Raw genomic sequence first — 23993 nt, 5'->3', positions numbered from 1 at the left:
TCACTTACCCCTTATCAAGTTGTAATTTGTCCCAAGATATTAAATGGAGTGTTAAATTTCTCAAGTTTCTGTAGGCTGTTGGGGAAAATGATTTTACTGTCAGAGGTTTCATTAACTGAGGTATGCCTGCACATGTACATGTTGAAGTAAATTAGTCCTCAAAGGTTTTAAGTGGCATGAAACAAGTCATGCCAGACAAACCTAATCTCTTTTTTTTGATAAAATTACCAGCTTGGTAGATGAAGGGAATGCTGTGGATATATATCTTGATTTCAGTAAGGCCTTTGACAGGGTTCCCCATGACATTCTGGCAAACAAGCTAGTGAAATGTGGGCTAGACAAAGTAACTGTTACATGGATTTGTAATTGGTTGGCTGGCCAAACCCAAAGGGTGCTCAACAACGGCTTCTTTTCATCTAGGAGAGAAGTGACCAGTGGGGTCCCACAGGGCTCTGTCCTGGACCCAGTGCTATTCAACATCTGTATCAGTGACTTGGATGATAGAATTGGGGACATACTTATCAAATTAGCAGATGACATCAAACTAGGAGGAGTATCTAATACCCCAGAGGACAGGATCAAAATTCAAAATGACCTTAATAGATTAGAAAGCTGGGCCAAAGCTAACAAAATGAATTTCAACAAGGAGAAATGTAAGGTACTGCAGTTAGGGGAAAAAATGAAATGCACAGATGTAGGATGGGTGACACCTGGCTGAACGAGACTACATGTGAAAGGGATCTAGGAGTCCAAGTAGACCACAACTTGAACATGAGTCAACAGTGTGATGTGGCAGCTAACAAGTCCAATGCAATTTTAGGCTGCATCAATAGGAGTATAGTGTCTACATCAAGGGAAGTAATAGTGTCACTCTATTCTGCTCTGGTCAGGCCCCACCTGGAATATTTTGTCCAGTTCTATGCACCACAATTTTAAAAGGATGTTGAGAAACTGGAGCGTGTCCAAAGGAGGGCGACTAAAGTGGTGAAGGGTCTGGAAACCATGCCCTGTGAAGAACGACTTAGGGAGCTGGGAATGTTTAGGCTGGAAAAGAGAAGGTTAAGAGGTGAAATGATAGCCTTTCTTAAATATTTGAGGGGATGTCATATTGAGGAAGGAGCAAACTTGTTTTCTGCTGCTCCAGAGACTAGAACCCGGAACAATGGATGCAAGCTGCAGGAAAAGAGATTCCACCTCAACATTAGGAGGAACTTCCTGAGAGTAAGGGCTGTTCGACAGTGGAACACACTCCCTCGGAGTGTAGTGGAATCTCCTTCTCTGGAGACTTTAAACAGAGGCTGGATGGCCATCTGTCAGGGATGCTTTGATTGAAATTTCCTGCATGGCACAGGGTTCTATGATTCAATGGGGGACGGATATCTTTAGATTTGCTGCTGGAAAGAAACCTATGTCAGTGTCAGTGAGACATCTAATGGAAGGGTGCCACAGCTGAGAAGGTCTGCTCCCATGTCCTCCCACTTGTGTTGCACCACCTGTGTACTGAGGAAGACTCCTCCTGCAGGCCTGAGCTTTGAACATGTATATATAGGGAACAGTATGTATCAAGTTTCCAAACCCTTTGGAGCTTTAAATATTATCACCAACATCCTGAACCCTCTGTGCCATATACAGTCGGCCCTTCTTATACACGGATTTTTTATACACAGATTCAAGCATCCATGGTTTGAAAATGTTAAAAAATATATATAAATTTCAAATATCAAACCTTGGTTTTCCATTTTTTATAAGGGACACCATTTTGCTATGTCATTATATTTAATGGGACTTGAGTATCCATAGATTTTGTTATTCACGGGGATCTTGGAACCAAACCCCAGCGTATAACAAGGGTTCACTGTACACATATACTATATTCAAGAGTTTTATTCCCTAGAAAATATGGTGAGGATTGCAGTCTTAGATGGAAATCATGAAATCTATTCAGCCTACATTGACCCCAGATGACCTAGTTGAAGCCAAGCACAGACTGCCAGCTGCACTAAGTAGATAAATACTATAGACCTGTCTTGCAAACTGTTACAAAGTTTAAAATACTATATTTCAAATGAAGCACTTTGAATATCCTCAAAGTGCTATATGAATTTTAAGTTGCTTTGAGGGCCTTATAGACAGAAGAACATATTTTTTTAATGTGAAGATGTATATCAGGAAGAAGAAGAAATCAACAAAAATGTATCTGATATTGTTTTGTTTGTGCATATAAGCCAACTCTCTATTTGTTCATGTTACTGAACTCAATTGTTGTTTGTAAATAAATTATTTAGAAATTTATTTGCAAAACATCAACATTTAAACAGCTATTCTTACCCACAAATAGTTAAAGTATTGTCAGGGGACCATTTCTCTCTCTCAAGGGCCATATTCCCTCAGAAATAAATTGAAAAATAAGTCATGGCTGGTATCCATACATGAGAATAATGTAGGAGATGCTTCTGTAAGATTCATAAAACATCTGTTTGGGGATATGTTGATGTGAGCTTTCTCCTGTAGAGATCATAATGGTCCATGTAGATGGAGATGATTAATAGGCATATGCCTTTGTTTCAGCTAGCTACCTTAAGCCATAGCCTGTTTAGAGATGCATAAAGTTCCCAGTTAGCTTCCAGCACTGTTGAATATTGTCTAAGACAGCTCTGTTGTGATCCTGTCTGCACACTTTTTTGTCTCCATAGTTCCCTTCAGCATTCTTCCAAGGGCAAGCCGACTTGTGTGGCTCATTCTGTTATGAGATTCTTAAGTGCTGCAATCACAGGTCACGGTCAACTCAGACAGAAGCCTCTGCTTTGCTTTATTTTTTCATGAGAAAAAACTTTGAATTTAATAAGCAGAAATCAATTGTCAGGTCTCATTTACAGGTAAGTAAATCTGATGTTGGTGAATCAACACCATCACTGTTATGGTGTTTCTTGAATTAATTCCTCTACTCAGTCCAGAGAAGGGCAATGTATATCTGCAGACTATACAAACCTCCTAGGCAGTTTTAGTCTCATGTCTGCTATACCTTGAGAAAACTGGAAGTCCAGGTTTTCTAGACTCTAGGATTCAGAGTTAAGTTGGAAATAGAACCCATTTTGCAGAGAGTTTCAGTAGGCATATTTAGCATTGCCCAGTGATACTTTCAGCTTGCAGGTTTAGCTGAAATATTTTGCTGGCTGAAGCCAAAGATCAAATAGTCTGTCCCTTTTCCCAGTTTCACAAAACAAAGATGTCAACAAGAGCTCGGTGCTGGCAGATACATCCACCGTGGCACCTGGTCACAGCAGCTAGTTGCGAGGGTTGGGAAGGTGCATCAGAGCAGGTTGTCCACACATAATGCGCTGCTCCTCAACAGTAATCCCTGCCCACTGTGGCATTTGCAGTCTCCCCACTCTGCGTAATGGTACATCTGGCCCTGCTGATACTGAGTACAGAGTATTGCAATCAATCTTCAAGCAGCTCATTGCCTATTTGAGCACATAGGGAGATCCAAGGCTACTCTTGAAATGATAGTTCATTCTATTAAGTCAGGTTGCAGTTTCTTTGAAAGAATGAGTATTTGCTAGTTTGATTTCCCTGTGCTAACATTCTCTTTTCATTTTCATCACCTTTAGCTCATCAAAGCTGTAAGCCAGTTGATTGCAGATGCAGGAATTGGAGGCTCTCGATTCCAGCATTCACTAGCAATTACAAACAACTTTGCTAACGGAGACAAGCAAATGAAAGTAAGGAATTATTTGTGTTTCTGATTACTGCAAATGGATGTACCCCAAGACAACCTTCTACCCTACTATTGCTTCAGTTCTTTCTGTCCATATCTACAATAGATAGATAGATAGATAGATAGATAGATAGATAGACAGACAGACAGACAGACAGACAGACAGACAGACAATTGCTGTTGGTCTCCAGAGTCATAGGACAATACTCAAAGCAGTATGCCATGTTGGCTCTACCGTGTGTGTGTGTGTGTGTGTGTGTAGAGAGAGAGAGCGCGCATTCAAACCTTTCCCACTTTCTCTGATATGGCTAATTCACTTTATTCTCTGATATCTTTTCTCCATGGTGCTATAGCACCATAGCAGTCATTGGAGCTATTTCCGGAGTTAATCACTTACCCCCTATCAAGTTGTAATTTGTTCCACGTCATTTAAGGGTATGCTAAATCTCCCAAGTTTCGGTGGGCTGTTGAAAATTGGTTTGGGGTACCCTTCCCACTGCTTCACCAGGTCATGCCCTTATGATTTATGAAGAATCTAGAGGCAGATGAAACTGTGTCATGTGATAGATTGTAATTGTAAGTCACTTTGGTAGCCAGTCTTGGATGAAAATATACGAATATATGGATTCTACAAATTGGGTCATTTGACTCAGATGCTTGTAAGGCTCTTAAAGTTATAAAATGAAGAGCTTGGAAAAGTTATTTTTTAAACACTGCCATGTAGTGTGATGCTGAGATTAAATGTGGTGCTAACAGAGCAAAGAAAAAACTTGTCAGCATATCTATGTGGATTCCAGGGAGGATAGGAAGGAGGCATCCAACATGTGATGAACAGCTTTCACAGATCCAGTGGGGAGCTTGTAGCAAGTCGCTAGCCATCTTGATGTGTAGGAGGGAAACTGTCCCTAGTCACCCTAGTGACATGTAAGCAAGCCCATTATACCACCCAGAAAAAGGAGAGACTAGAAGGGACAAGATAGAACTAATGGACAAAAAAATGCAGATGTCTCCTTATGCAAGCTTGGAAAACATAAAACCACACAAGCACCAGGCATTGCATGGGCTTACTAGCACCTTTGGACCAAGTAGCAACTTTTCCAAGGTCTGGAAACAGTTTGTAATCTCCTTTACTACCCTTCTGGATCTTAATTCTTTTGGCTGATTTATACATCCATTTGGGATGGAATATATCAGAAATTCCTGAGAAATCTTAGATGTATATGCACCTCTGCGTGGTTAGCTATGTGCACTACCATGTAGTTGATAAACTTTTTAATGCTGTGTCAAGTAACTAAAAAGAAAATGTGAAGCACAAGAGGAAAAATAGTATAAAAATGTATTGCACTGCATTTAAATCATGCAGGGATAGCTGTGTTGGGCATTTAACAAATACAAACAAAAATCCATCAGTGATACCTTTATTGGCCAACTGAAATGCACAATACACTTGTTGCAAGCTTTCAAAGCTTGATGGGCTTCTTCATCAGGCAAAATTTTACAAACCAAACAGGAGGGAAAATGCAATTGGAGATGTTAGTCTGCATGTTGTTTCATGTTAGATGCCTGCATGTTGTTTCAGTCCTTAGTAAAGATGTTATGCTGGGGAGGATATCTTTTGCAGGCAGACTCCTCCTACTCCTGGCCATGTGGCAATTGGGAGATTTTCAAAGTCTTTTTCAATCCAATATGTCTCCATTCCAGTGAGATCACAGGCCTTTTTGTAGGCAGAGAAATAACAGCCTTTCACTATGGCACAGTCACATTTCAGTAGCTACATTTGTCTATCGGGTAATGAATGAAGGATTTTGAAGTGGCTACTATACGTGCAGTAGTTGTGTATATCAGTTGTATAATCTGATCCAACCTCATGTAATGTAACATGTAGTTTAACAAGATAAGAATGGATTCTCCAAGCTGAAAAGTTACTCTGTTGCTTCTCTTCCCAAAGAACAATAACTTCCCAGCAGAAGTGAAAGACCTGACCAAACGCATAAGGACAGTTTTAATGGCTACAGCTCAGATGAAAGAACATGAGAAAGACCCTGAAATGCTAGTGGATTTACAGTACAGTCTCGCAAATTCATATGCCAGTACACCTGAATTACGTCGGACCTGGCTGGAGAGTATGGCCAAGATTCATGCTCGAAATGGAGATTTATCTGAGGTAACTCTTTCTACATATTTTCAAGCATGTGAGTCACATACATAATATTACAGACCAATTACCTATGCCCAGATTTAGTCTATATTCTTAGATTTTTTACGTAAATACCTTAGTAATTTTAACTGTAAACACACTGCAGAAATAATCCAGTTTGAGGCTACTTTAATTGCCCTGGTTCAATGCGAGGGAATTATTTCTGCACTATGTTTTAGAGTTTTGTTGGTCCTGTTGTTGTTGTGTTGTTGTGTGCCTTTCCCACTTATGGTGACCCTAAGGCAAACTCGAACTTATCTCAAGTAAATAGATCAACATCAATTTGTTGTTTTGCACAGCATGTATCAAGCAAAACATATAAGTTCCATTTTCCCATTGTCTGGCACTGATAAGGAAGATCTGTGGTACTGTACTTCATATTAAAACTTGTGTGTGATTGCTTTTTTGTTACAGGCTGCCATGTGCTACATCCATATAGCTGCACTTATTGCTGAATACCTGAAACGAAAGGGTAAGATAAAATATATTGAGACACTATCCATTGATATAGAAAACAGTGAAATGTGAGCACAAATTCCAAATGATCTACATCGATCTGATGTTCTTTTGTACTTATCCCTTAAGCTGCTTTGACTCTTCTCAAATGTTTTCTGAGTAAAATATGACAGCTAATAAAACTGCTGCTTTCAACAGACTTGCAGAACTTGGAAAGATTAGTTTCTTTTTGGATTTCATCTCCTAGAATCCCATATACTAGCTGGAAGATTCTTAAAAGTTGTTATTTTCTGAATGCATAAATAAAAACACTTCCATGATCTGCAACCCTGTATATTGCTTGAATAAACTTAATAAAATATTTGTTTGGGAGAAGATGTTGGGCCTTTACATCTCATTTCATAGTGTATATCATTAAATATGCATGTATTAACCCATTCAGATAGCAAAACACTAATAACATCTCACACTATCATAGGTTACTGGAAAATGGAAAAGATTTGTACCTCTCGTATGCTCCTGGAAGATGCTGAACTCTCTGATAGTAATGTCTTACTAACAACTCACAATGGAGGAAGTGAGTGTTCTAACCACATCTGTTTATGGGATATACAACATCCTTCAAACAAGCTGCCAGCACAAATTGTAGAGATTTAAGGAAATAACTGATTCACAAATAATATTTCTTGATATTGGGTATCAGCTGTAATTCTATTCTCTCTGGTTTTGTTCTTGGTTGAATCAGTTGTTGAAAGTTTACCACTGCAATGCTGTATATTTTTTCTGTACAAGGATTACTCCAAAACAACTTGTTGTGTTAATTGAACTTCCATGCTAAGATCAGGAGGGATATTATACAGCTAAGCATAGCCAAGTGCGGATAACAAGGATGTAATTGGACATTAACCTTTGGCATCAGATTCCACTGCCTACAGGGGTCATTCCCACCTGCAAGGGGCAGTACTAAACATGCAGTATGCATTGTTTTGGTGCTGAATCAGATGCCTGACTCCTTGAACTGCATGGTGACAGCAGTAACGGTAGTCCCAGTGTCCAGCAGAGATTAAGTTTAATAAATAATGTCATCCTTGCTAGTCTTCCACAAATGGAAGGACTTCTTTTCATTCATGACAGAACCAGTATCCAGAATCCCACTGGGAGTAATGGAGGGGGAGAACACTGAAGACCTGTTTTCCCTCCCCCCACATCACTCCCATTTCAGAGGCCCCACAGACTTCTAGAGCAGGTATTTGGGGTCAGGGACACTGGGAAAAGAAAATTATGCAAGTACAGTGGATCCTTGTTATACGCTGGGGTTTGGTTCCAAGATCCCCCATGTATAACAAAATCCGTGTATGCTCAAGTCCCATTAAGTATAATGACATAGCAAAATGGTGTCCCTAATAAAAAATGGAACATCAAGGTAAATTTATACATTTTTGGAACATTTTCAAACCGTGTATGCTTAAATCCGTGTATAAAAAATCCGTGTATAAGAAGGGCCGACTGTAATACCCCTGTGCTCAAACTGGCCTATCCACAGTGGAAGGAAACGCAGGATCCCAGCCAGTAATAGATACATCTTGCCAGAATTTGCCACTACAGAGATTTCAGAACATGGAATTAGCATGTTACAAGTAATGATGTTACCTATAACACATTTTTATGGTGTATGATGAGAGACAATAGTACTTTTCAAACTACTATAACAACCAGTATTTTTTTTTCTTGTGCAACAAATAACACTTACTCATTACTTTGTTAGGAAATATTGTGAGGGGATTTGTGGGACAAATTTTGAACTGTTTTGTGTTTTTTTAAAAGAAAGGAAAGGAAAACAAAAAGCAACAATCAACATGGAGAGAAATTTGTAAGGTGTCATCACCTTTTCAAGTTAGACAATCATAGGCTACTTTCAAAAAAGTTGTAATGAATAACAATAATGATTCAACAGTAGTGATTGTAGTGAAGTGGAACAATAAAGAAGAGCTTCTTGTCTGACAGAAGCACCATCTGGAAGCATCCTAGAAGGAAATGAGGTCAATAATGATCAAGGAAATTGAGGTCAAAAATTCTCTCAACTGCTTTGTTCATAGTGGGGTGCACACTTTATTTCAGTTCAGATTACCTTTTGGCTTAATTTTACTTTGCTACTTTGGGAGGCTAAATATTCCTTGTACCACATTCTACCAGTGATAGAGAATGGGTAAAGATAGATCATATCAAAATAAGTAATCCTCCCTAATGTAAAATAAATCCTTGAATGGAGAAGCAGATGCTAAGGTGGAGGCATCTAGAAAAAACAAAAATGATTGGTAAAGCTGAAGGCACTAGGAAAAAAGGAGAACATTACAAATCAATTAGTTTGATCAGGAAAATCACAATCCTGAGTTTACAAAACCTGAATAGGGCTTTTAGTGACCAGTGCTCTTAGAGAATCAACATAAATCAAAACCTGCTTGATGGTAAATAAAAACATGCATCCAGAGTCTCAAAACCCAAGTGTTGTCTTCATAGTCCACTGCCTTGCCTTTACTCAATATAATCATATGCATCTGGGAGAATGAGGCTCTCCCTGGAACGTTTCTTCATAATTATAGCGTGTTTGGAAAAGACAAGTGGGATGAAAGAGATAAGGCTTAAATCACATTTGATCAAAGCCTAAATTAATTTGGATGCAATGTGTATTAGATTTTAAATTAATTAAATCGAGCCAGGTTCATTTCAGATTAGGTGTGTTTGCTAGATGCTAACAAATGTATTATAAAAAAAGTCATTCATATTTTCATAACTATGGACTAAAGACAAAGTACTTTATAGTTGTATATGCTACATTGGAAGATTTTTACTTATAAAAATTTTAGGAACATTGTATTTTATGAATGATTCAAATGATAAATGCCTTGTTTTATTATATTTACCATTATTTTTGATTTCACTAAGAGTTATTATTATTATTATTATTATTATTATTATTATTATTAACCTTTATTTATAAAGCACTGTAAATTTACACAGCACTGTACATACAATCTTTTTAAATTAGACGGTTCCCTGCCCTCAGGTTTACAATCTAAAAAGACATGACACAAAAGGAGAAGGGAATGGTGGTGGGGAAGGGGATGAGGTCTAGCAGTTCTTCTCAACCTCCGAGGCCTGGACCAAGGCAGATGGACTGGAGGGAGGACTTGGCTTCTTGGAGCTAGCCTGCCTCTCTCTCCCTCAAGATGGTGGCTGAAGGGAGGGCTTGTCTTCTTCCAGGCAGGCCTGGTGGAGCTTCAAATAATACTTTTGGCCAAGTCTATTCTTTGCCAGAATCATCACATTTTAACTCTCTGCAGCCTTGGCAAGCAGCTTAATTAATTGGATTAATTTATAATAACCCATTACAAAGCCAGTGCATTACATTTCTTCTCTTCGTCTATTGGACTGTGAAAAAACAATTATTCCTGCAAAAAAAAAAAAAAAAATTAAAGAAACTCCCACTTAGTAATTACTTTAAGAAATTGTTATTGAAGCATTCACAAGATTCTTCCTCTGATTTAAAAGGCTTATTTTCCATGGGCTGGCCAGCTTTCCTCAACATTACACCAAATATTAAAGAAGAAGGAGCTATGAAAGAAGACTCTGGAATGCAGGATACACCATACAATGAGGTCAGCACCCCTAACTTTGTTGCCTGTAACTATGCAAGCTCTCTTTGAAAGAAAACTCACTGGGTGCATTTACAGGTCACGATTACCCAGGGATCTGTGAGAACTCTGGTCTACTTGAATACAGTCAGTGGGATCAGGCACACTACCCAGTTCTTGCTTTGTAGCAGAAGCAACTAAAGAAGCCAGTCAGCTTCCCCTTGGTCAGTGTTTTGTGTCACGCAAACCCAGGAACTTTTATTTTTTATTTTTCTTCCAATAAAAAAAAAAACTATCTACAATTTGTTCTACATTTGTTTGGGCATTATGTCTCTAATGTTTCAGATAAGATGGAAAAATATTCACCATTACAGTAAGCCTTTCTTGGTTGAAAAATAGGTTTCCCATCATTCGGGAAACTGAGCAGTGAAGAATAAATACAGTGGTGAGAATTTTGCTCAGTTTTCATCCACTTTTTGCACATGCCAAACTGTTTTATGAAATTATTCTATATAGAAAAACATATTGGTTTTATGTGTGAAAACTGTAGAGGTTTGCACAAAATAATACTGTTTCCAGAAAGTTGCATCTGGCACAACAATCTGACAGAGTGAATTTGCACCCAAAACAGGAGTCTTGTAGATATACAATAAAAAAAGCCACATGGCTATATTGTGCAAGCTAGCTGAGAGGTTGCACAGAAAACAGAAATCTTGTGGAAAAGCACATGTGACTGCCTGGAAAGAATGTTTTTCCACAAAATCCTGACATTTCCATGCAAACAATGCATTTCCATGTAAATATCTGGTGAGAACGGCACAGAAATACTCTTTTTCCTCCACAGTGAGAGGAAAACAGTGAAAATTATTTCTTCCCACTTGGGAGGACAAGATAGTCAAATATTGGTTCAGGACAGATGGGCCCTTTGTAGCGTGGCTGCGGTGCAACTAGGGTTAGGGACTGTGCAGCACCCGCATGGTCCCTAACCATAGCAAGGACTGGTGGTGCTACAATGGGGGCACCCTGTGTACACGGGTGCCATCATTGTGACGTAACGGACGCATAGCGTCCGCACGTCACACTGCGCCAGTTGTATTCTGAGTGTGCAATTGGTGCACTTGTGACATAACAATGGCAGTGGAAAAAGAACCCAGTTTTCTTGAGTTCTTTCGCGCGGTTTGGCGGCTGTGGCTTCCCTCCAGATTAAATTAGCCTGCCGGCAAGCTGCCCTTTTTGGGTGGTCTGTACCACACCATAAATAACAATTTTAAAATATAACCATTAAAATAGAAAATACAGATAGTGTACCACTTTATTTCCCCATAAGCAGTTAGATCCCAGAGGTGGTGGTGGTAGTTGTGTGCCTAAAGTGAACCTATCAGGGGGTTTTCTTCACAGGATGAAATTTTAAAAAGTTTTTGTTTGTCTCCCAAGAACACCATTGTTGGTGCCAGTCTAGTCTTTCTAGGAAGGAAGTTCCAGAATGTAGAGACAGCTATCAAGGACACTTGTGAGGGTGGCGGGGCAGAGAACCCTACCACCCTTCTGCCAAAAAGTCTAGACACAAACAGGCTCATATGGAAGATAGCAATCCTTCAGATAACTAGGTGTTTATCACACAGAGATTTTTGGAGCTTTTTGCAGCTCAGTTCCGACATGACTGGGTCCAACGATGCAAATTCACGTGATAACGTGATGTGTTATCACATTTGATTCATTTCTATGGGAGCTCCTTCCATGGGGCTTCCTTGGTGAATCCAAAGTGACTCATTTTGGTGAATTCGGTAAAATGTGAATTCACAGAATTCGCATTCAAACTCACTTCGATTTCACTTCGAATTGGTCTGATGGGGAAGATCACTCCAATGTCGCCCTCCTTGGCCCCCTGCGTCCTGCTCCTTCATCCCCCCCTCCTCCTTCATGCCATCACTTCCTCTCTGCCACCCTGCGACCTATTCCATCATCCCCTGCCTGCTCCTTCATCCCGATCCTGGCCCCAGTGACCCCCTGCGATCTATCCTATCATCCCCCTGACTGCTCCTTCTTCCCAATCCAGTCCCCAGTGACCCCTGCAACCTATCCCATCATCCCCTGCCTGCTCCTTCATCCCAATACAGTCCCCAGTGACCCCCTGCGACCTATCCCACCATCCCCCTGACTGCTCCTTCCTCCCAATCCAGTCCCCAGTGACCCCCTGCGACCTATCCCACCATCCTCTGCCTGCTCCTTCATCCCGATCCTGGCCCCAGTGCCCCCTGCAACCTATCCCATCATCCCCTAACTGCTCCTTCCTCCCAATGAAGATTGACAGCTAAGGAGGGGGCAGGGAAGGAGGACAGCATCCAAATCCCCATTGAGTATGCGCAAGGGTGCCTATTCGAATCATTGAAGCCTCAAAGTATGTTCCAGTGTGGTAATACAATGTTCATTCACCACCCTTTGCTTGAATCCACATCACGTGACTTGTCTGGAATCAATCTCTGACTCTGCTTCCCCCTCAATTCGGAAGGGCAACAGAAAGGCAAGCAGGTGTGGTAAGACATCACATTTTAACTTGAATTCGCATTGCTAGACAGGAGTGACTCCGGATCTGGTGTGAAAAAATATCACGTTTTGCATTTCTAGAACAGGAGTTACTGCGGATCTGTGCTGCAAACCCCCCATGTGTGATAAGGCCCATAGAGGGCTTTATTGTTATAACCTGTACTGTGAATAAATATGACCATATAGTTAAGCCCCTGCTGCAGCAAGCATAATTTCCATGTGTTCCTTGCTTGTGATGCCATGGAAACATGCCAACTCTATCAGTAGAGATACACCTGGGAAACTGCATAGCCATACTGGCTGTTGGCTTCCATGGGTGCTTCTACACTAGAAATAATGCAGTTTGACACCACTTTAAGTGCAGTATCTCCATCCTGTGGAATCCTGAGATTTGTTGTTATACAAGGTCATTAACCTTCTCTGCCAAAGATGCTGGTTCTTCACAAAATTCCAAACTCCAGGATTCTGTAGGCTGGTGCCGGGGCAGTTAAAGTGGTGTCAAACATCTTGTGTGCATTTAACATCCCAGTAACCATTTAGTCTTGGCCCATGTACTGAAGGTTTGTGATCGTAGAGAGGCAGGACCGCATTCCATTGTTGTAGTATGAGATGCTTCTCCCTGCTTGGGACTACCCATAAGCTGCCCTTATGAGTTAGTAGATAGTGTGCCATAATGCACATCTCCACATGTCTAGCTTTAGTTGATGAAATATCAGCTAAAGTTACCATGCACTGACACATGAGACCATGTGTATTACATTAACACACATATCAAAACAAATATAGCATGTAAGACCTTTTCAAAGTAGCCTTCCAAAGTGTGCTTTAGTGTTTCCCTAAACCAAGTCTTTGACTTCCATTATATCTATTTTCAATGCAACCTAGCATTCTTTTTTTCTTGTGGAATTGTAGAACATTCTTGTGGAACAGTTGGAATTGTGTGTTGATTATTTGTGGAAATCTGAAAGATATGAGCTCATTGCTGAAGTTAACAAGCCAATCATTGCAGTATTTGAGAAGCAGAGAGACTTCAAGGTAAGCTGAGCCAAAAATAAGAAATTATTTGTGGTCTTTCTTAGACGGGTGACTTCTATTATTATTTGTTCCCACGTTATTCTTTCACTAGTAGTTTAGTGGTTTACAACTTGTGTGGGGAACATTTAGACGTTCTGATGTTGCAAGAAAGCTTGGAAATGTTACCTTTTGGATTACAAAATGTTCCAGCTAGCCCAGGCAGTGGCTGTAAGATTCAAATAATTGTAGCCCAAACAAATAATTTTTCCAAGCTCTGATATGGGACTAGAGTTGCCACCATTTCTTACTATTGACTATACTGGGAGAGGCTGATGAAAGTCGTAGGTCAAATATTCTACAGCTATGATTTACACCCTGTAAGAACAATGACAAGATGAAGAAGGAATTGCTGTGGATTTTCAATTATGTATCTTTGCATGTATAAGTTTTACTATTCAAATAAGGCATTAGCCTTATTTGCCTTAGCATCATACTGCTGTCTCGTTTATGGTGAACAATAATCCCAAAGTCCTTTTCACACACAGTACTGCTGAACCAAATATCCCCTATCCTATACCTATACATTTGGGCTTTGTGGCCTAATGTAAAATTTTGGATGTGCTAGAGAACCAGCATGGTGTAGTAGTTTGAGCACTGAACTCTAGAAGATCACTAAACCAGGGTTCAAATTCCTGGTTTGCCATAAATAATAATTTATTTCTATCCTGCCCAATCAGCGAGGAATCTGGGTGGCTAACAACAGTGGAAGTACAATAAAAATACAATAGAAAACAAACTAATCCCTTCCCAGCCCCCCAGTGATATAAAGCAGACAATAACAATAAGCAATATCAATACAGTGGCAATCAATAGAAAAACATAAGAATATTACAAGTCAAACAAGGTTCATAGAAAATCTTTTCCCCAACTCCTCAGCACGTCCACATCAAAACAATATTAAGCAAATTAAATATAAACATAACATAATACCTGATAGAAAAAATATAAAAATAGCAATTACATTATGTCAAAAGCCATAAACCATATAATATAATAAACATTAAAAACTACAATTTATCACAATTAATAAAAAACAATTATAACAGATCTAAGTTCAACCGAGACAAAAACAGTTTCCACGACCGCCTGCCAGGCCAACGCCCCAGGAGCCGACACAGGTGCCTCCTCTCCTCTCCTCTTGCGAGTGAGGGACTGTTGGAGTGAGTGGTGGGGGAAGGCACAAGCGGAGGTTTTGAGGCCTCTGCCAGGCCAATGCCCCAGGAGCCGACACGGATTTCTTCTCTTCCGAGCGAGGGACCGATGGAATGGAAACTCATTTTGTGACTTTAGGCAAGTCATACTCTCTCAGCCTCAGGGAGACAAAGGCATCCCCCACTGAACACATCTTGCCAAGAAACCCCTTCAGTAGGGTCACCTTAGGATCACTATACTTCAGAAACAATTTGAAGGCAGACAACAACAAATTTTCACCACAGTTGGTACCAGGAACAGGGTGATTACTGTATGAAAAAGACCCACACTATTGACTCATTACAATTGTAGCATTTGTACAATTACAAAGATCCACACTATTGTCATTACAATTGCATAGTTGGATTTCACTATGAAGAGGCTCGTTCTCACTACATATAGTTCCATGTGACCAAATCTGTCTTAGACTAAGTCAGACCATTTTCCTATCAACCCCAATATTGTAAACAGTATTGAGTTACAAAAGCTTTCCAGTGTGTCAGGCAGGATTATTTTTTATCGTCATGCCTGGAGATGTTGGGATTTAAAACCGTTTTAATCAGTTAGACCAGTTAGTTATAATCTGCTTTGAAGATAAGGGTTTTCATTTTAAAACGTTACTTATTTCATTCTGTTTCCTCAGAGGCTATCAGAGTTGTACTATGACATCCATAGATCTTACCTAAAAGTAGCAGAAGTAGTGAATTCTGAGAAGCGTTTGTTTGGACGATACTATCGTGTGGCCTTTTATGGGCAGGTGAGTAGTTCTTAGATGTTTGTAAGCTTAGGGATACTATATATGTTTCTCTTTGTGATTCCAGAACTACTGCTCTTGAGGAAGGTATAGAAAGCAAACACATTCATCAGGGGAACACCCAGTGCTAACATAACTAGAACAGAATATAGGCTGATGATCTTATCAAGAGAAATGGTAAACAATATGAAGAGGACATAAAATGTTCAGGAAGTTGAGTTTATTACCACACATCTGGGTAAAAACCTATACTGTTACAATGAAGTAAATTCCATTACACTAACTGGAATTACTCCCAAATAAACTAGTGTTGGATCAGTCTGTTAGCTTACACTGTAACAGTAACTCATCATCTGTTTTCCAGCAGCAGCATCAACTGATGACTTATATCTTTAGATTTTCTTCTTAAGAATAATACAGAGGTAATAATGTAGTCACATCTCTAAAGAACTGAACTGCAGCTAAGATCCCATGACAGAGTTCCTCATGTTATAGCAGTTCGACCCTAGGAGATATGTGGTCTCCAAAATTAAAACTGCAAAATAAGTTTAAAAGTTTACTTTCGTAAGTGTCCCAAAAACCACATTCCTACTCTAATTCTGTTTGTCAAAGACTTTCTGGCTTTGCTTTCTAGCTTGCCTCTGATTCTTTATAGTATGTTGTAGAGCAGTCTTGTACCATGCACTATTTCTGCTTGTTTATTTTGGTATGGAATGAGTTTATGCTTGCCTCCACTATATACAAGTAGCAGAAAAGCAAGCATGCTCATCAAAGACTAGTCTCCAGACAAACAATTCCATTTATTTTTTTAAGTGCATAAAGAACAGATTTATCTGAATTGTTCTGCCCCCTAATTAGATTTTAATGCAGAAATTTGCTCTTTTCTTCTTTTGATCTTATTCAAGGCTGTGGTAAGTTGTCTATTCTTTTGCATGCTTTCTGTTTAATTCTTCTTACTTATCATCCTCCCTGTATGGTCTGAGTTAGTCTTAACTCTGACAGCTTTTAATATTAAGTGTAAGAGGTTAAATAACTTTGCTTTCACTCATTTTTATGCTGCACTGCCTCTAGCAAAACTAATGCTTTTGTTCTGCTATCGTGAACTACCAAAAAGATATTTGGTCCTGTGCTGTTCATACTTGAGGTCAAAATCTGTTTCCATTTCCAATGGAAGCAGGTTTGGGCCATGTTTTTCATACATGCTCACTGCAAACAGTCTTGGTGTTTGTGCAATGGCAGATTGAAGAAGGGATTATCTTCATCCCCAATCACAGCAAATGTGTTTTAGTATCTTATACATAGTGATTTTGGTAAGCAGCTGTGTCACTGTGTCAGTAAATTCCCTCCAGTTTTTAGTCCAAACTTTAAAATCACTATCTAAGGTGCTGAACCTACTTTAGAATATGATTCAGCCCCTTCAAACTTTGGACTAAAACCCAGAACAGATTCACTGCCCCACTGAGGCTCACAGGACCATCTGCATCTGTCTGAACACATGTGGCATCTCTCCTGTTCACTTCCTGTGCTACTGGATTTATTCCCGTTATCAGTTCAAGAAATTAAATTTTCCCAAGGCATAATATAGACTACCCTATCTCAACCTGGCAGTTTCAAGCTGTGTTGGAAAGCAATTCCTTTCATACACACCCCACCATGGAGCAGATGGAAATTGTAGTCCATGGCAACTGGATGAGTAGCATACTGAAAATAGCTGAAATAGATCTATTATTTATTTATATGAAATTGCTGTTAATCACTTGTTTATCCATTAGGGCTCCCAAAGAGCTAGACAATTAATAGTATTTTTAAAACATTGTTCAAGCACAGGTCAAAAATAGTTCTAAAAACCAATTTGAAATACCAATTTAAAAACCAATGGGCATATGTGATGCTCCAACTCTGGCTTTCCAGTGGAAGCTCAACAAGATGGATCCACTAAATAATCGGGGGCCCTTTACACTACACATTAATAGCATTGTTATTCCATCTTAACTACCATGGCAATATCCTATGGAATCCTAGGATTTGTAGTTCAATGAAGCACTACAATTCTCTGGCTAAGAATCCTGAATATTCCTCCCTAAACTGAATATTACAGGAGTGCATGAGATGGAACTATAGCAGTTAAAATGGAGTCATAATGTTATAATTTTGTAGTTTGAAAAATAATAACATCTCAAAACAATTCAATACTTCAACTTGTTCAGAGCAAAAAATTGGTTTAGAATTATGGAGGGTTATTTATTTATTTCCTTTCTCCCAGTATTTGCTGCCTATTAAGATAGGTTGACATTATTTGCAGTAATGTTACAATCATGGCAACAACATTATCATCATAAACATGAATACTGCACAGTTACAAATTTGTCAGTCTAACTTACACATTCATTACTGCTCAACAAGATACTAAACAATATTTGTCCAAAAAGCACTGTACTTTGCATGAATTACAGTTTTTCAAGCAGACATGTTGTATTTTCACATAATACAATTTTTTCCACATAATACAACACAATTATTTAAAAATGTATTTTGCACAAAACACCCTTGTTTTCTGCAAATGAAATTTTCACAACATAATCTCAAAAATGTGAAGAAAATTCTTGAAAAACTCTCACAAAAAATCAGTTTTTTCAGCAGGAAAAAAGCAGGTTTTGAAATTTTCATTCTTATATATTTAAATGAAATAGATAAAAATTTACATTCCTAATTTGATGCTGCTCCTAAATTAGAAATTTATACTGAAAAGTTTGAATCTATCAGTACTCAGCTTTGTTGTCCAATTTGAGAGCTAAAGTTGAATAATTAAAAATTTATCTTTCCAATGAACTGAAGGCATTTTACAATTTTAAGACATCCCATTTAATAATATGTTATAACTAGCTTCATTAGGAAGAAATGTCACCACTGAACAGTGAAATCTTATTTTGTAAAAGGCAGAACTAATATGTGACCTACTTAGTATTCATTCATACATAAACAGGATTTTTGTTTTATATGAAAGCTACTCTTTCCAAGCAAGAATAAATGTGATGAAACATCCACAGAGAAATATAATTCCATGGTTCATGAACACAACTCTAAAATACAGAATTCTAAATGAGGTTTTCAGGGGTTCAGAATTAAAACTGTATGCCAAATTCAGTCATTCAAAAGCCAGTCTGAACAATGGGCCAAAACAAGATTTGATTTAAATTCAGCACCATGGGGTAATTAGGTAGATCTAACTTTGCTATGAATACCATACAGTTTTCACAGAGCTCTTGATTTTTAAAATGATGGCTGAAAATGTCCAGCTGCCAGCAGAGCCATAATTCATAACTCATCCCAATAGCAAAAGAACTATGAGAGAAACCCAATTTCTGTCAACACCAAGATTCTTCCTGATGAACTGGATAATTCTTTAAGACAGAAATGGGCAACTGCCAGATGTTGGGAGGGCAACAGAGGTCTCCTACAAAATATTAGAGTGTTGCAACTACTCCAACCTTCTTTTTAACCCTTTAACGAAAAATTCTCCCAAAGGTCATAACTCACTCTTTGGAATCAGAGGATGCAGAGGATTACACAGGGCATCTGGTTCCAGATGACAGCTCCGTCCCCAAATCAGAAAAGCTAAAATTAGGGTGAAGCAGTTGGGGAGCTTTCTCCTCAGCAGGACATGATAGACATTAAAGAGTCTGTCCTATCCTTTGAAGTCCAGGGAAGAAAGAAGGAGCAGCTTGATAGGAGTAAATGTCTGTTAATTTTAAAGGAAATCTATAAGTCTCCCAGAAGATTGCCCAGAATTGTTCAATCTTCTCTTCTGTCAGTGTCCTGATGCTCATGTAATTCTTGGGATTCTTGATCTCTGGACTGGCTGCATTTAATGACTCCTTGTCTTACTCTTTTTGGCTTTGATTATATGGACTACTGGTGTCATGTAATGACTCCTGGACAGGACTTGCTGAGAGATTGTGCCTCCCTTCCTCTTTCATTAACTTCCTGGGTTACCTTTGTGTGACCTAAACTGGACTAACTTACTTGTATCTGCTTCCTCTGAGTGTCCAGTTATCTGTCTCACTGGATACTTGCTGCTTGTGAGCATAGAGCATCAGAAATGCATTGGGGAAAGAGGGAAACTTTGATGTAGTGTTGGCCATAGGAAGCTTTTTTCTAACTTGGGGAGTAAACCCTTGGCAGTGTTGGAGGTATTGCTGGGGTGACTCGAAAGTGTTGTTGGGGGGTACTTTGTAAATGTAAGATAGCCACAGATTGTAAGGAGAATTCAAGCAGTTACACGGCATGTCATAGAAATAATTCTCAATTAGCTGTGTTATTAACCAGGATACATTCATTTGATTTTTTTTTTTTAGTGTACAATTACAAATTATGGGAACCCATACCTCAAAACTCTATCCTTCTCCTTCCATCTCTGCAACCCACAGTCAAACATATCAGACTCTGATATATCATGTGTTGTTTACATTGTCTCCAAACTTTGAAAAGTTCCTTATTTGGAGAACTCCCAGAATCCCCTAGCCAACATGACTTGGTCATGTTGGTAAGAGGAATTCTTATAATTCATAGAGTTGAAAGTGCCCTATGGGCCATGAGGTCCAATCCCCTGCCCAGTACAGAATCTTCCAACAGGTAGCTGTTGAGCTTCTCTTTGAAAACATACCGAGAAGGAGACCTCACCACTTTGCTAGGCAATTGGTTCCATTGCCAAACCATTCTCACTGTCAAGAAATTCCTTTTAGTGTACAATCTAAACCTACGTTCCTGTGACTTAAAACTATTAGATGTATTTCTACCCTCAGAGACAGTAAAGAACGAGCCCACAACCTCCTGAACCTTGAGGTATTTAAAGAGTGCAGTCATGGCACCCCTCAATCATCTCTTTTCCAAGCTGAAAATGCTCAACGCCTTCAACCTCTCCTCATATGTTTTGTTCTCCATACTTTGTATCATCCTTGTTGTCCTTCTCTAAACTTGCTCCAACTGTGGAGGATATCATTCTTAAAATGAGGCGCCCAGAATTGAACACGGTACTCTGGATTAGGCCTGAGCAGCATGAACCCAGCTGCAAAGCACATCAGGAATTTTTGGAGAGCCTGTGCTTAACTGAGCTGGTCTCCCAGCAGATATCTGGATAATTGAAGTCTCTCATAACTACCACTTCTGGCTTCTTGGAGATTTCTAAGATTAGTTTTAGAAAAGTATCATCCACCACCTTGTGGCCAGTAGTAAACTCCTACCAGAATGTTGTTTTTATTTCTTCCTCCATTTATTTTTACCTAAATGCTCTCCACTGTTCTTGCATGGATTTCTGTGCAAGTGAATTTGTCTTTGACATATAATGCTTCTCCTTTTCCTCTCCATCTTTTCTTTTGAGCACCTTATATCCCTCAATTGTAATATTCCAGTCATAGGAGTCATCCCACCAAGCCTCTGTTACACCTATAAAGTCATATTTACCTTACTGAACTAGGATTTCAAGCTTGTCTTGTTTGTTTCCCAAACTCTGTGCATTTGTATCTAGACATCTAAAGTGTAGTTGTTCTCATCTTATTCTACTGCAAGTTGGTGAGTTATTCTCCAAAAAATAACTTTTTCAAGATCTCTGTTGTGTTGGGGTCAAACATAGTGTTCTGTAAATGGAAGACTCCTTCTGTTTGTGGAAGAAATCAATTCTGTGGAGGTTCCTTCTGGCAAAAAGAGAAAAAAGACAGTTTCCATTTTTTTTCTATTGTCAATATGCCTATGTTGTGTCTCATACTCCATAGAGTTCTTCAGCCTTTCAAAACAGATTTTTCAGGAGATTTCAGAGAAAAGGAGGAATTCTGGGGGGAGGGGATCTTCCTCTTTCACCAGGAGGATCATCCCATGTGCCAGGTTGTACTAATGGGATCTTTGGATTTTTTAAAAAAAATCACATCCTGTTTTCTTGAAAGGTGTTCAAAGTGGTGAAAGTTTTTAAACAATAAAAAACACAAAAGTAATAAAGATAATACAAGGCATTAATGAGGGAAAGTATCTTGCAAGAACAGAGAATAGTAGTTACTTACCCTCAAAGCACAGCTGAAATGCCATCCCTGATAATGAAAGTCTATTGGCCAAGGGGGATTCCCTTGGCAATGCATTCTGGGCCACTGATTAAAAAAAGTCTGTTTTTAGTTACTTGCTACATTTCATGACAGAGGAAAGCAGAGTAGGGTTCATTAGGTACTGAATGAAAAATGAAAGAAGGGCCTTATATAAGATGGTGGGTCCCAAGCTGTTGTACTCTTTAAGGCTGCAATAGTGTATCAACTTACTTGAGAGTAGACCTCATTAAATTAGATTAGTTTCTGAGACTACATAGAAAATGGAAGAACTAGGATCTTCAATTCAACTGCAGAATCAGTAACCAAATCAGTTTAAACAGGATCAAAATTATATGCCCAGTCTGAATTGTCCCAGACAATAGATTATCAACAATATTTGAGACCAGCGAAAGATATGTAGCACAGTATCTCTCAGTCCCTAGATTTTACAGAGCAAATGATCACTGAAGTTGTCAGTTTGCCTTTTAAAACCACTTTCTACCAAGAATACCTTTTGTGAGACGTAGATGGTATTTGAAATTAAGAACTGGCTTCCATTTGAGGTCAAGACTGCATGTCTTCTTGCTCAGTTTTAATTATCTTTCTCTTATGCACAAGTTCTCCTGCTTCCAGTTGCCAATTTTTTTTTATCAAAATGTAGACATCTCTATATGAAACCATTTCATTGGTGTTTCCAAATTCTATGAGGTTATATGATGATAGAGAAATCTAACTTTTTTCCTTTTTAGGAAACATTTAATATTTCCTGTGGAACAAAGCAGATTTTGACATTTTTAGAACTTTTTTTGAAATAATAGATTTTCAAACAGCTAAATTAATGATACACTTTACAAAGTACAGAGTCTCTACAAAAGGATATGAACCCACACATATCTTTGCATCTCAGTTGCTTCTTTTATAAGAGTCCCTTGCTATCTTTTAATGTAATATGGTTTTAGTAAATAGCACCCATCCAAATTAAGACACATATGTTCTCATGAGGAGTTCTAGGTTCATTTAAGTAGAGCCTATAGTGAGGGCACACACCATGATGGAGGATATATGCTGAATTCCATGTAAGCATCAGAAATGGACAAACCATTAGATTCTAATGTGAAGTTGAAGGCTTTCACAGCCAGCATCCAAAGTTTTTTGTGGGTTTTTCAGGCTATGTGACCATGTTCTGGAAGAGTTTATTCCTGACGTTTCACCAGCATCTTCAGAGAATACTAGCATGGAAGTGAGTGGAGTAAATATACTGTGTGACCCCTGGTTGAGAGGAAGTGATTTACATGTTAATCTGTGTATTAGTCTGTTGTTGAATGGCAGGGCCTCAGGGTGTCTATTTAATTAGTGATCCATTGTCTGATGGAAATCCATAAAAACCTACACAACTTCAACAGGAAAGAAGAAACCCTTAAAGTAAACAATGTTTGGCTACCAGTCCTGAAAAACACCACCATCAAGACCCAGCAAGTGCAAATGAAAACCACCCAGGGACAGGGGATTGAGGTCATATGTGCAGTTTTGTTCATGGTTGTATCCACTAATGGCTTTACCTTAGTAGAAATTTATTTCAACTCAACATGATGCATGTCTAGGTTTGTTGATGTTAAACAGTGGGATGGGGGACAAACAGTTTAGAGGTAACTGTCTCCACTCTTTGAAGCTTTTAGGGGAAACATGGGGGTTCATTAGCCTCAAAACAGCCTTCAAGGACGTGTCGGGGGGGGGGGGGGGGGTTGGGACCCCCCCTACAGGCCCTGGGGGCGTTCAGTTCCTTCCTCCCCCCTCCCCTCCATTAAAACCACGGCAGGGACGTAGTTAAGGGGAAGGTTCCAGGGGTCCGGACCCCCCCTTCCAGGAGAGAAAAGGGCCCTTGTTGGAGCAGGGCCGGGAGGAGAGGAAAGGGTGCTTGTTGGAGCGCGCGCGTGCATGTGCACAGCCCCAAAGAAACGCTGGGGACGGAGAGCGCCAGTCTTGCTCTCCTCTAGGCTTCAGGAGGAGCAGAAGTGGCACTCTCCCTGGCGTTTTTGGGGGGATGTGCGTGTGCACACGCGCACTCCAATAAGCACCCTTTCCTCTCCTCCCAAGGCCATGGCAAAGCCAGGAGGAGCGCAAGTGCCACCCCTAAACTTTTTGCGGGGCCTGAGGGGGAGGAGCCAAAAGGCCCTGGAGGAGAGGGAGGGAGGGACAAGAGGCTGCATCAAGCTGCATCCACATTCAAGCAATAACCAGGTTTGGCACCGACTTAACTCTTTTGTGGCTCATGGCTATGGAATTCTGGGAGTATGTTCTGGGGTCCAGATATCAAGGCTTGGCTCCTTTCTGGCTCATTGCTATGGAATTCTGGGAATTG

At 39.5% G+C, this 23993-nt stretch overlaps 1 protein-coding gene across 1 annotated transcript in view; it reads left to right on the top strand.

Annotated features, from left to right (window-relative positions):
* The window catches only part of DOCK10 (dedicator of cytokinesis 10), a 190322-nt gene that overhangs the window by 155640 nt on the left and 10689 nt on the right, over positions 1–23993 (top strand). Inside the window, exons 42-49 of the mRNA XM_042458523.1 lie at positions 2694–2876; positions 3612–3722; positions 5667–5882; positions 6330–6387; positions 6850–6948; positions 9921–10027; positions 13460–13582; positions 15456–15569. Coding sequence (XP_042314457.1) covers positions 2694–2876; positions 3612–3722; positions 5667–5882; positions 6330–6387; positions 6850–6948; positions 9921–10027; positions 13460–13582; positions 15456–15569 — 1011 coding nt within the window. The remainder of the gene's footprint in view (positions 1–2693; positions 2877–3611; positions 3723–5666; positions 5883–6329; positions 6388–6849; positions 6949–9920; positions 10028–13459; positions 13583–15455; positions 15570–23993) is intronic.

The sequence above is a fragment of the Sceloporus undulatus genome, chromosome 3 (assembly GCF_019175285.1).
Source record: "Sceloporus undulatus isolate JIND9_A2432 ecotype Alabama chromosome 3, SceUnd_v1.1, whole genome shotgun sequence".
Lineage (NCBI taxonomy): Eukaryota > Metazoa > Chordata > Lepidosauria > Squamata > Phrynosomatidae > Sceloporus > Sceloporus undulatus.
This window is presented reverse-complemented; position numbering and strand designations above follow the sequence as displayed.